The sequence below is a fragment of the Galeopterus variegatus genome, unplaced genomic scaffold, assembly GCF_000696425.1.
Source record: "Galeopterus variegatus unplaced genomic scaffold, G_variegatus-3.0.2 Scaffold1328, whole genome shotgun sequence".
In the NCBI taxonomy this organism is placed as follows: Eukaryota; Metazoa; Chordata; class Mammalia; order Dermoptera; family Cynocephalidae; genus Galeopterus; species Galeopterus variegatus.
This window is the reverse complement of record NW_007727439.1, coordinates 66239-79604: the sequence shown is the minus strand read 5'-3', so window position 1 is coordinate 79604 and position 13366 is coordinate 66239. Positions and strand designations below refer to the sequence as shown.

General features: G+C 32.1%; 1 protein-coding gene across 1 annotated transcript in view; it reads right to left on the bottom strand.

The window, feature by feature from the left end:
- The window catches only part of ROBO2 (roundabout, axon guidance receptor, homolog 2 (Drosophila)), a 124576-nt gene that overhangs the window by 50493 nt on the left and 60717 nt on the right, over positions 1-13366 (bottom strand). Inside the window, exon 13 of the mRNA XM_008576329.1 lies at positions 4451-4633. Within this exon, the coding sequence (XP_008574551.1) occupies positions 4451-4633 (183 nt within the window). The remainder of the gene's footprint in view (positions 1-4450; positions 4634-13366) is intronic.

The following is a 13366-nucleotide window of genomic DNA, read 5'->3' as shown; positions in this document are numbered from 1 at the left end:
TTCTTTAAGGTCATCTAATGGCATTATTTCTCATGACATCATAATCAGGCAATATGATCACAATGACAAGGGTCTAAAAAGATTTCATGAGACAGTGAAATATATCAGGGCTTTCAGGAACATCTTTTTGGTACCCAAAATATAACTGTCTTATCAGTTTTTCAGGTAATATCACAAATGCATTGTAAAACAATCCTGATATAAACTTTGCATCTGTCCAGGACTGGCTACAGACAGCTCCTCAGAGAAGAGGAAAGAATACTGATTGCTACAGGCTCACTTAAGTGCTGGGAATCAGGAATCAGCAAGCATCTGTACACCTCATGCCCCTTTATGAACTGTTTTTAACAAAAAAGAACTGATCTGAAACAATTAATGCAAAAATTGAGCACTGAAGATATTAAAGTCCTGATTAGAATACACATGCACACATATACATACACACGCTGTGAAAACAGTACAGCTAATTAGCTTTCAATCTGATGCGATTTTTTAGTTAGATGATTTTCAATGGTCTATCAAGTGATTGTTTCACTCTGTTGAAAGAGAGTTCGGACAATGCTGTGAATATCACTGTGAATATGCAAATAAGAAGGCATTGATGGGCCACATCTCAAAATGTGCTAGTTCAGGAGATATGTGAGAACCTAAGTAGTTCTCCTTAATTTAGGTGCTCTTTTCTCCCATCCAACCTTTCTGTTACTGCCAGAGCAATAAAAAATTTTAGAGAAAAGGAGGACAACTGAAAGAGAAGCACAAAAATTGAGTTGTCCTTAACTTTTACACACTAATCAACGGCAAATTCTTCATAAAATGTAAAATTCAAAGTATTATGATGTAACACTCAAAACCTTATTAAAAAAGATATCATTCATTAAGGTTAATTTGCAGATAGATGTGTTTGGGAGTTGACCTTATGGTATGAGCCATATTTGCTAGCTGAGAATTAAATGCTGTGAGCAAAAGAATTTAAATTTCAAAGCATTTCATATTCAGCATTCAGGATGTACCCATTTCTAATATGTGTTCCAGTCATCATTTAAATATGTTTCAAATGTTTCTAGAGTGTTAATAGGTTGTCAAAATAGTCTATAAAGACATTTATTTCTGTATCTCTGCATACCAACTATACAGAGGCAAAAATTCACAGTGAATTACGTAAATACCAACTTAAAATGGCTCACATATGATTTGTATGCACAAGAATCTTCCATTTTCTTTATTTCTGTCAGAGAAAAAAAAGGCACCTTGTCATAATAGGGTTGTTTAGTTTGGTTTTTAAAGCAAGGAAAAAAAGAGAACACTTTTTCAAGTTTCTTTTTTACTCCATACTCTGAAACTTTTAGCTTTGTTCTTTTTTGAAAAGTAGACCAAAAGTAAGTTCTATTAGACCATGAGCTTAAAAGTAGACTACAAATAAGTATGAACAATTAGAACTCCTGAAATGGAAATCATATTTGATGTTTTGATCAGAATTTTTTTAATGCAGAGAGAGGAACATAAATATGAATGCCACAGCAAACTGAAAGCTATTTTGAGGTAGTTCTCATTTCAAAGAAATGTTTGCCTGGAAGCTGAAAGAAAAGGAGGGAAGGTAGGTGGTTGGAAAATATTGTTCTTGTCACAATTTTGATAATAATTACTACAGTATAGTAACATTGTGCCTATCAGAGATAAATTCGAAATAACTGTGAAACTTAATCAGGAGGTTCTGTGAGCATCTAAGATTAAGAACTTTCAGGGAGTAACATAGAGTAGAGTTTTTAGCTTAAAAAATCTGAAGAGCACTAAGGTTTCCAAAAAGTTCTGCAGACACCACAATCTAAAATATTTAGAACTGCATAAAATATCCTGGATTTGTTGCAATTTTTATAAAGGATATGAGGTAAAGAGATTTTGCAAGGTTATATCATACACAAAACACCTCTAATATTGCCTGACAGGGTTAATCCTAACCTCATGCCTGCTAGAACTGGGGGTGAGGACAAGGAAAAGACGACTCTGTGGTAAACTGACATTTTGAGGTAAGGAAGCTTTCAGAGTGCCTATCTCTGGTAGGCCACATTTTCCTACTCCACATGGAAACTTTAATGTGCAGACAAGCCTCATTTTCTGTCCTGATAAGCTATTTCTCAAATATGGATGTAGATTAATCCTCTCTTAATAAGCATTAACTCAGGCCAGATAATTGGAGTATAAAAATTCCATCAAATCTTTTAGCTGTCTTCAGATAGTTTTGTCAAATAACTTACATTTTACTAACGATTTAAAAACCTATATGCAAAGTGTTTAGCATTTCATAATTTTCTCACTCATATTAAATTGTTTATATTTACAGAGTTTCATAAAATCTGTTATCCTCAGAGTCAGCCATCAATCCATTAAGTATAAATGTTTTGAAAGGCTTCCCTTTGTCTTGGCCTTATTCCAAAATATTTGAAGGGCATAGCAGCCTCTGAGTTAGCAGTTCTTCTACAAGCAGATGGATATCAATCACAATGAGAAAAGATAATAGGAAATGTACTATTCTGTCAAGCTCAAAGACCAACAGATATTTTCAAATTAAGTGGATAGGTTCTGCAAAAAACTGCTGTTAAAAAACGAAGAAAAGATAGTCTGATGTCATTTTATTAAAAGTACAAAGCTACTAACTATAAGAGCTCTTTTATTTATAAGTAGTGAGTGCATGAAGAAGTATGAAGGATAAAAATGTAACATTCCAAATGCGGCTGTATTAAAACTTTGCACTAAAGTGACTAGCATAGTCCATCTTTTATTATCACCAAAGTCAAGTGAAGGGACAAACACAAAACAGTCCTTGAATTAAATTAGCTCTTCCCTATGTTTTATATGATTTGTACAAGTGTGTCACAGAGACGAAATATAACATGGTGATTGAACAGATGGGTTGATGGACAACACTTTCAGCAATGAAGGTGGAGGAATGGGCTGCAAAACAGGAAGGTTCATTAAAGTATCATTAATGCTCAAAACTGACACTCAGCAGTTACTGCTGAGTGCCCCTTTTGAAGAAGAATCCCTCACTGGTGAACTGACACAGCACTTAGATGACAAAGTATAAGGAAGCAGGCAGCCAGCAACCAGAGAAATGAGAATGGCAGAATGATGGCATGTCACCAAGTATGGAAGCTCCTTGTCAATACATACGTTACACTACTTTGTCTAGTCCTGGAAATTGATTCTAGCCAGGAACTTATATAATTCATCTTCATTAAATCATATGCATGAGACACAATGTTATAATCAAAGAATCATATTTAAATGCTGTTAAATAACTAGCAGGACAACCAAGCTGGTGCTTAACACTTTTACTAGCTAGACATTCTCAGCAGCTTGGAAGCTTCCAAGTTACAGCAGCTTAGACATTTAATAAGCAGTGACGCCTCTGTCAAAATGAGTTGTTAAGATGTTTATGCTTCTTACTGAAGTTAATATTAGAAATAGGAGATTAAATATACTGTTTCAAAAACTTCTAAAATGTTTGTAAGATGCTGTTAAGTTAAAATTGTTCCCTTGTAAAGTCAAGAAAGTGTGAAATATATTTAAAATGAATAGCAATTAAAATTGTATTGAACATGGCTTCAGTATTGGGTTCATTCTCTCAATCACTGACTTTATAATTTTATCTGTTTTCTCCCCCCCCCCCCACCTGCCTCTGTCTCTACCTCTATCTCTCTAGCTGTAGCTCTAGCTCTCCTTCTTCCCTGGAGATATTTTGAAGGCCAGAATTTCTGACATTTTTGAAACTCTGTCTTGAATTCTAAGAAGAAAATATTTTTTGTGAATATGTAGACCATCTAGGTGTCTTCTTTTTCTGCTTCTGCTTCTTCTAATTCTCCTTTGGCTTCCTTCTCCTCTTTCTTTCTTCTGGAATACTGCTTGTTCACATTGAAATAGACACCCTATTTAAGTGAATAGTAAATCACTTAATTCATGCCTCCTCAGTCTTATTAACTCTGGTGAGATTTTTGCTTGTATCCTCCATCTGGGGCATTTGTTATTGTAATCTGCATCCTGAAATACTAAAAGCTTTATTTCAAATCTTTCCTTTTTTCCTGACAATTTTAGTAATGCTCTTACCTAAATCCACATCTCAAACAATGGCTTCATAGCACACAAAGTGTGTGTGTGTGTGTGTGTGTGTGTGTGTGTGTGTGTGTGGTTTTGAAGAACTAGTTGAGAAAAATGGGTAAGCATTTTATCAGTGTGCACTCTTGTTATGCTTCACTGGAGATACAAGGAAAAGAATTGCTTTAAAGTGATATGGTCAAGAGCATTGCATTAAGCATGTTGTTTATAATTGTATTTTACAGAGCAGGTTTTTAAAACAAGCCAAAATCACTCATTTGTTATTCCTTTCCATTTCTTCCTTTCATTAAATTACATTCCTGAAGATAAGAGGTTTTCTTAGCTGGAAATAGTCTCTTACCAGCATAATTACTGAGTCCCTTTCTCTTCTTTCTTCGCCAATACAACCAGATGCTAAAACCCATCAAAATTACCCAGCAGGCACCACCAATGCCAGCTATAAAGGCTGGTTGCTTCACAACATCAGTGATTTGCTCAGTTATGCTGTTATTGTTTTCAGTAATAACAACTTCATTACGTCCCCCTATGGAAGAAACAATAGTTTTAGTAAATATTAAGACAAAAATAAACACAGGAATACAACATGGTTCACCAAAGGCACAGAAAATTCCTCTGAAAGCAGATATTTGTTTTGTCCTGAACCCTTCACAATTACTGATAAACATGTTTTGTAAGTTTCAAAAGAAGAATCAAATCATGAGTTTGAAAAGGTGATTAAGAACATTGCTCTGTTGTGTTTTGGTTTGCTATGGACAAATTCAGAACCACTTCTTGATTAATCACCTAATAAATAAGTACTAAAACAAGCACTGGGAATTGAAATAACAGCAACATTTCTTGAGTTACATAATGTATTTTTTTAATATGGTTCTCATAAATTTAAAAATAAAAGGCAACTACACAACATTCAGCACAGATATTTGCAAGTGGTCTTTCTGCTACAGCACTGTCCATATTCAAATGTTCATGATTCACAAGAAAATCTAACTTAATATTGCCTTGATTATCCCACCGAAGAACTTATTCAGATCATATATCCTTTAATTTTCTGGAAAGTATTAAAACTACCTCATAAAACAATGACAATGATATACACATCCTTTCACAGAGATCCTCATGCATAACTAAAATGTCATAAAAAGATAAAACTCATGTATTCCTTTAAAAGTATTTGAAACTAATTTGAAAATCCACTTGAAAGTTGAATATAAAAGACAACTTTAAAATTAATTTTAAGATTTCCATAACTAAGACATACATTTAAATCTGGACAAAAATTATTTTAGAAGTGGTCATGTTTTGAAAATTTAGACCTCTCAGAGTTAATTAAAAATATATCAATCACATTTTAAACAGGTTTTTAACTCATGGAATCATTATATCACTGAAAAGCAAAGATTTATGTGTTTAACTGACTAAAAAATTTAGACACTGAGAATTAAGGGATTTCTAATGTCAATATCATACCTAGTTAGTGACTAATCACAAAGTTTCAAAAGGTAAATTGTAAGCAATATATAAATGGCAAATTCAGCATATCACATCAAAGGAGTGTGTGGGCTTTTCATTGTTTTAGTTAGCATGGCACTATAATATATCAGAAAGGGCATAGTGTTTGAAATCCTGGATTTGAATACCATTTCTGGTATCTAGCTAAGTAAGCAGTAAACTTACATAGGGCCCTTAATCTTTTTGAGCCCCTGTTTTAGTTAGTTGACAACGGTACTATCTACTTCATATATTTTGAGAGGATTAATGTAGGTGATGTATATAAAGAGGTTAATAGGAACACAATAGTTTTTGATTCAAAATTATAACCCAAATAAGGATAAAGATTACTTTAAGAACCTCTCAGCTAACTTGAGGGAAATGAGTGATAAATGATCTAGATTTGAGAATCCTGCAAACCACAAGTGATTTGTTCACCACACTGTTTCTCCTTTCTAGAGCAGAAAATTAGCCTACATTTCCCAGCATCCCTTGCAGTTGAGTGCAACAAAGTGACTGAGTATTAGCCAATAGTACGTAGGCACAAGTGATGCACACTACCTCCGAGCCTGACCCATACCACTGCTGTTACAATACTTGATACTCTTCCTCTTTCCTCATCTGTTGACAGAAGTAGGGGATCTGTTGAAGGACTGAGCCCCTAAGAGATGGTAGAGCTGCCTGGAAAGATCCAGTGTTCCTGAATGACTATATAGAATAGAAACCCCATTTCTCATTCTGCTGACCCATATTAAACTAGGCTATTAATAAGAAACTTTTATTTTGTTAAGCCAATCAACATGCAGGCTTACTTATTATAGCTGCTAGCATTTCTTTGGATATACTTATATTCCATTCCTGAAAAGTATTTTGTATTAAATTCTAGATTTAAAAATCACCTTCACTTGTGTAGCAAACCTGGTTTATTTTCTCAATATGTTTACTCTTAATTATTATACATGTAAACACAGTCAAAACTGTATTTAAAATGAGATCATATTTTCAATATGAGACATATAACTATCTGGTGATTTTCTTAGCTATTAGTTTCTCAAAAGAAAACAAGCACTTTATAAAACAAAGAGAAAAAAATGTTCTTCATTTTTGTAAAGGGTCTATAAAATATCATATTTAGTATGGTGCAATATTTAAATAACGCAAGGTATATTACTATTTTTTATGCTGCTGATATTTTTTGAAACAATGCTGTCAGATGGACTAATTAGAGCATAGACAAGGGATGTGTTTGACCTGTAATGCTCCATCGTTCTTAAAGACAAAAAATATAATGAAATATAATGTCTTCCTCCCATTGGAGAGTAATGAAGAACAAAACTAATTTGTTGGACTAAAAATTAATTAGACACATCAGATTCGATTGTACCTATTACTGTGAAAGTTTGCAGCTGTTCCACATATTACCAACTATGCAACATAAGCATAAAAAGGCCAAATGATTAGAGAAAAACAGCTATATTATTAAGCAAGATTAATGAAAATTTTAAGTCAATGTAAATTTGTTATATGACATACTGTTTGATGCTTATATGTGGGAATGTAATTGGTTGCATTTTTGTGTCTGTAGGTGCAACAATATAGAATTGTGGACACTTGGATGTAAGAGTCACCTCACTTTGGGAGACTGCAGAGAAAAGAACAACACTAATTGTAAGCCTGTGTAAGGCTGTGAGTTATATTATTACAATATTTTAATTAATGGTCCCTTATGGAACTTTCTGGAATAAAGACTAAACTGAGAGGGAATAGATGAAACAGTACATGGTCTAGCATAAGACAAATCTAAAATTATGAACCATAAATTACATCAAATGCCAATACATGATTTAATTAAAGCAAAGGGGAAATGAGATAGAGCTTGAGTCACTTCAAGTACTGTTTCCAGGACTGAATGGACAATAGAGGAAGCATAAATCTAAAGGGAAGAGAGATTAGCCATTGCTAAATCACTTTTCAACTAAAGAATAACAGTTGTGTAGATAAGGTTATCAGACAAGATGTTAAGGTAGATATGCATGGGTAATTAAAGAAACAATTAGAAGGCTTCTCCGTACAACAGTAGATATTAAAAAGAAATGAATCTCTAAAGGACAAATAACCTTTTCTGGGTTGAACTGTGCTTACTTGTATGTGCGTGTGCTCATTTCAAGGGCCACAGTTCTATTTTTTATGATTACATCTTGAGTACAACATATCCTAACTACATGAACAGGAGGTAGAAATATCATATACCAGAATAGTTTTTATTTTGTAGAAAAATTTGAAAAACGTTTGAATGATATACCAAACAATAAATTTAAAAACACGCATTATCTATTTGAAGCATGATAGAAGAGTTAAGTAAAACTTTCTAATTTTATTTAAAATAATCTAAATTAGCTTTATTATTTTAAGTTACTGTATAATTGTTCAATACATAACTGTGATTCTCATACATGAGCTTGGTTATAATGTATGTTTGCAATTTTTTACTTGCCTCTCAGTGCAATAAATCCCCCCAAAATTGTGAGGATAATAGATAGTCACTAGGAGCAAGAAAAGAAAAAAAAAAGAAGGAAAAAACTCTCCTTTGAGAAATAATAGGAAAAGAAAACATGAAACAAAAAGTATAGTTATATGGCAATTTTACTTATCTTTGAGTTAGAACAATTATATTCAGTAGATCCATTTCATATATATGCTGCATAGACAGTAAAAAACAAAGTTCTGTTTACTTATCTAGGGGCTCTAATGAAAAATTATACCTTTATACATGATTTTTAAGTGAAAAATTAATGGCTCATTTCTAAATACCACAAATGAAATACACACACACACACACACACACACACCTGTTAAATCCTTTTGGGTGTACCTGTACTTCTTATTCCAATTTATTTAAGAAAATCTCAGAAGGGCAAGATTGTAGGTTTCCCTCAGGTTAAGAAATTAATTCAGTCTGAATGACTAATTAAGAAAGGGAAGGCAATTTAAAGAAAAGTTAATACGTTAACTTTTTCTCCTCATTGCCTTTACTATATAAAAGAAAGAAAACTTGGAGAATCTGAAAAATTCAAACACTGACTGAATGTTAAATCTCTCCATATGTGATAAATACTTTGTAATAGAAATAATTATACAGAACCTGTCAATATACTTTCTATGCATCATTTCAGAAAATACAAAATAATGGGAATGACTTGTATCAAACTGTGAGTAGATATTTTAAGAATATGTAAACACTGAGAAAAATATTTTTCAAAACTTAAAAGCACTGCCAAACTAATAAAAGCAGGAAGGACTGAAAGGGATGTGCCTCTTGAAGGAAAGGGAGCTCTACTAAGGGAAATAAGTATTTATGAGGCTTTTTCCCTTTAAAGATCAATTCAATCCGCGCAGTGTGAGGCAGCTAATACTCAAGTTGAAAACTTTAATCTTATTAATATGGGGTGGCAGAAGATAGAGTTCAGGTTTGCTGGAGTGAATAAAAACTAATGTAAAAGAGGGAGCCAGTGAGGAGTGATGTTTCCAAATCTGCACATAATCTCCCCTTAAATCCTAAGGGAACTCTAAACCATGCATGCAGAAAGAAGACCGTAAGTATCTGGTGAAAAGCAAAAGAAGGCTGGAAGGCTAAGCAGAGGTTTCAGCTCATGTCCACTGCAGAGGAGACTGTGATTGAAGTTTGAATTTTTTTAGGGGACCAGATAAACAAATTAAGCTTATCACTGAAACCCCAGGAGGGCCATGCCTTAGAAATAAAGTTAAACTGAGGTTTTGCCTTAAGAATAAAGGCAAAACATAAACAATCCCATACTAACAAAATGTAAAAACCGAGACACCACAAGATCAAAAGTAATCAGCAGTAATGTAACTGCCTGCTAAAACAAAAACCAGTACTCTTCAGAAGATCACAAAATGTTATGGTATGTCATCTGCAATGTCTAGTATACAGTAAAAAAATTACTAGGTATGCAAAAATTAACCAAAAAACAATAACGAGCTGGAAAAATATGACCCAAGGTCAGCAGAAAAAATAATCAATAAAAATAGACTGTGAGATAACATAGATGTTGAAACTAGGAGAAAAAAACTTTAAAGCACCTGTATTTCAATGTGTCTAAGGACTTAAAATTAATGTGGTCCTAATGAACAGATAAACCATGAAAACACTTATAAGATGGTGTGGCTATACTAATATCAGACTAAGTAAATTTTAGCACAAAAAAACTTAGTAGGAAATAAAGAGGGGCATTTCATAATGATAAAGGGAAAAGTTCATTAAAAAAATATAGCAATCTGAAAATGAATTCATTTAAAGTACAGTAAAAAAAATACTTAAAACAAAAGCTTATAGAGTGAAAACAGAAATATACAAATCCATAATTATACTGCAGTCCCCCCTTATCCACTACCTACGAAGCCATAGATAATACCAAACTCTATGTAAAGTGTTTTTTCCTATGCATACATGCCTATAAAAAAGTTTAATTTAAAAAATTAGACACAGTAAGGCATTAACAATGATAATAATAAAATAAGACAACTGTAACAATATATTGTAATAAGGGTTATGAGAATGTGTTCTCTCCCACTCTCTCTCTCTCTCAAAATATCTTATTTTATGTAATATTTTCAGACCATAGTTGACCTCAGGAAACTGAAACTGAAAGTGAAACCACAGTTAGGGGGAGGCTAATGTAATAGATTTCCAGACTCTTTTTATTTTGTAATTGAAAGAAGAAATAGAAAACCAGCAAGGATCTGAATAATACTACTAACTAATTTGACCTGACATTTATCAAACATTCCAACCCCAAACTGAAAAAATGCACATACTTTTCAGTTTCATGAGAAACATTTACTAAAACCAAATACTGGGACATGAAGTATGACTCCATATGTAAATGACTGAATTCACACAAAGTACATTCTCCGACCTCAGTGGAATTAGATTAGAAACCAGTAACAAACAAGATATCTGGAAAAATCCCTAAACATTTGGAAATTATATAATACACTTCTAAATAACTTCTGTGAAAAATAGAAATTCTTAAGAAAAACATAAAATATTTTCTGCTCCATTTTAAATGGAAACATAACCCATCAAAAATTGTAAGATTCAGCTGAAAAAGTGCTTAGAGAAAAATATAAAACCTTAAAATATTCATATCATAAAAAAGGTCCAAAATCATTGATTTAAGAAGCAAAATATAAGTAAGTATAATAATAAATAGCAGAGATCAGTAAGAAAACTAATAATGCCAACAGTTTTTCCTTTGAAAAGAGAAAAAATGATAAATCCTTATTAAGACTGATTAAAATAGGAGAAAGAGGGTAAACAATTACAGAAACAAAGGTGGGAACAAATAAAAAAGGAAGAGGCAGAGTGTATGTAAATTTCTAGTAAGAATAAAAGAGGTGAAATTACTATACATCCTGCAGACATTACAATGATAATGAGAAAATATTATAAAATACTACATGCTTAATAAATTCAATAACTTAGATGGATTAGAAAAATTTACCACAACTACCACAAGAAGAAATAAAAATTCTGAATAAACTTAAATTCATCATAAAAATTAAAAAATCCACAAAGAAAACTGTAGGCATAGATATCATCACTGAATTCTGGAAAATATTTAAGGAAGAGATGATACCAACCTACAAAAATTCCTACAGAATATAGAGAAGGGAACAATACTTCCCAACCCACTTTAGAAAGCCAGCTGCCGTGATTCCAAAACTTGACAAAAGACATTTGTAGAAAAGAAAACTATTAAACAATATCCTTTATGAAATTCAATGCAAAATTCTTTACTAAATGTTAGCAGTTCAGATCCAGTAACATCTGCAAAAGGGATAATATGTCATGACCAAGTAGGATATACATATGATTTACCTGGTCATGATATATAGAACAAGGTTTATTTACCTTCGAAAAAAAATTAATAGAATTCACCATATTAACACAAACAAAGAGAAAGAAAACATAATTGCCTGAGTGCACTCAGAAAAAGCATTTCACAACTATTATAATGAATAGGTGAATTTAGTAAGGTCACAAGTTACAAAGGCAGTATAAAAAAATAAACTTGTATGTAATTTTAGAAAGGAGAGAAAAATTTTAAATTCATGTATAATAGTATAAAAAGCATCAAATAGTATAAAAAGCATCAAATACTTAAAAAATAAAACGTGTAAGACCATACACTGAAACTACAATACATTGTTACAAAAAAGAAAAGAAGACTTAAATAATAGAGAAGTGTATCAGATTCCTGGAGACAACTACTCAGTATTAAAATGTTACTCTACCCAAGTTGATGAATAGATTCACTGCATTTCCAACCATAATTCCAACATATTTTTGTAGAAACTGACAACCTGATTGAAAGAGTATATGGAAAAGCAGAAAGTCTATAATAGTCAAAACAATTTTGCAGATGAAAATGATGGAGTATTTATATTACCTGATTTTAAGACTTACTGTCAACTATAGTAATCATGACAGTGTGGTATGGCATATCGACAGACATACAAACAAATGGAAAAAAAGAGGGAAACGAGGAATGGATCCACCTATATGTGGTTAACTGGGGAAAGGAAAAAGTCTTTTCAAGGAAAGTTGTCCACACAATTTGATGTACCTATAGAAATAAATAACCCTTGATCCCTGAACCACATGCAATTATCTTAAGATGAATTATAGATCTAAGCATAAAAGCTAAAATTATAAAGGTTTTAGAAGAAGATATAAGAAAATATCCTTACTATCTAGAGGTAGGCCACAATTTCTTAAAAAGCTCTAAATATGAAAGAAATGTTTGATGAATTATACTTAATTAAAAATAAAATTTGTTTCTTCATCAAACAACACTATTAAGAAAATGAACAGAAAACCCATGAACTAGGAGAAAATATTTCCAATTAATATATATGAAAAAGAACTTATATCTAGGATGTATAAATAATTCTTCCTAAACAGTAATAAGAGACAACCCAATTTTAAAAAGACAAAGATGTGGCCAATTCACAAAAGAAAATATGCAGATGGCCGTAAGCATATGTAAAGTTGCTCAACATCACTAGTCGTGAGAGAAAATGCAAGTTAAAATCACAATGAGGTACTGTTTCACACTCACTAAAATGGTTAAAATTACAGACTGGCAACATCAAATGTCATTTTTCTTTTTTTGCTGGTGGGAGTATAAAATTATACAACAATTTTAAAATTGTTTAGTAGTTTCTTATAAAGTCAAACTATACCACCCTATTACCCAGAAATTCCACTCCTAGGTATTTCTCCAAAAGAAATGAAAGCATGTGTCCCTCAAAAGATTTATACAGGAATGTCCGTGCTCTCAAGAGAAAAGCAGATAAACAAAATATGAGATATTCATACAATTAAATACTGCTTAGAAATAAAACATATGAATTGCATAACACATACTTAACCATGGGTGAATCTCAGAAACATTATACTTCGTGAAAGTAACCAGGCCCAAAATAACATATTCTGTATGATTCCACTTATACACATTTCAAGAATAGGCAAACATAATCCATGGTGACAGGGAACAATTTTATGCAATGATGATAGTACATTTAATATGAATTTCTTTCTCTGGATAGTATATTTGGATTACGAAATTTCTTTTGGCCTGTTTCTGGTTAATTTTGACATTTTTCTGGCCAAGTTGCAACATATATACATATATATATATATATATATATATATATATATATATATATATATATATATATT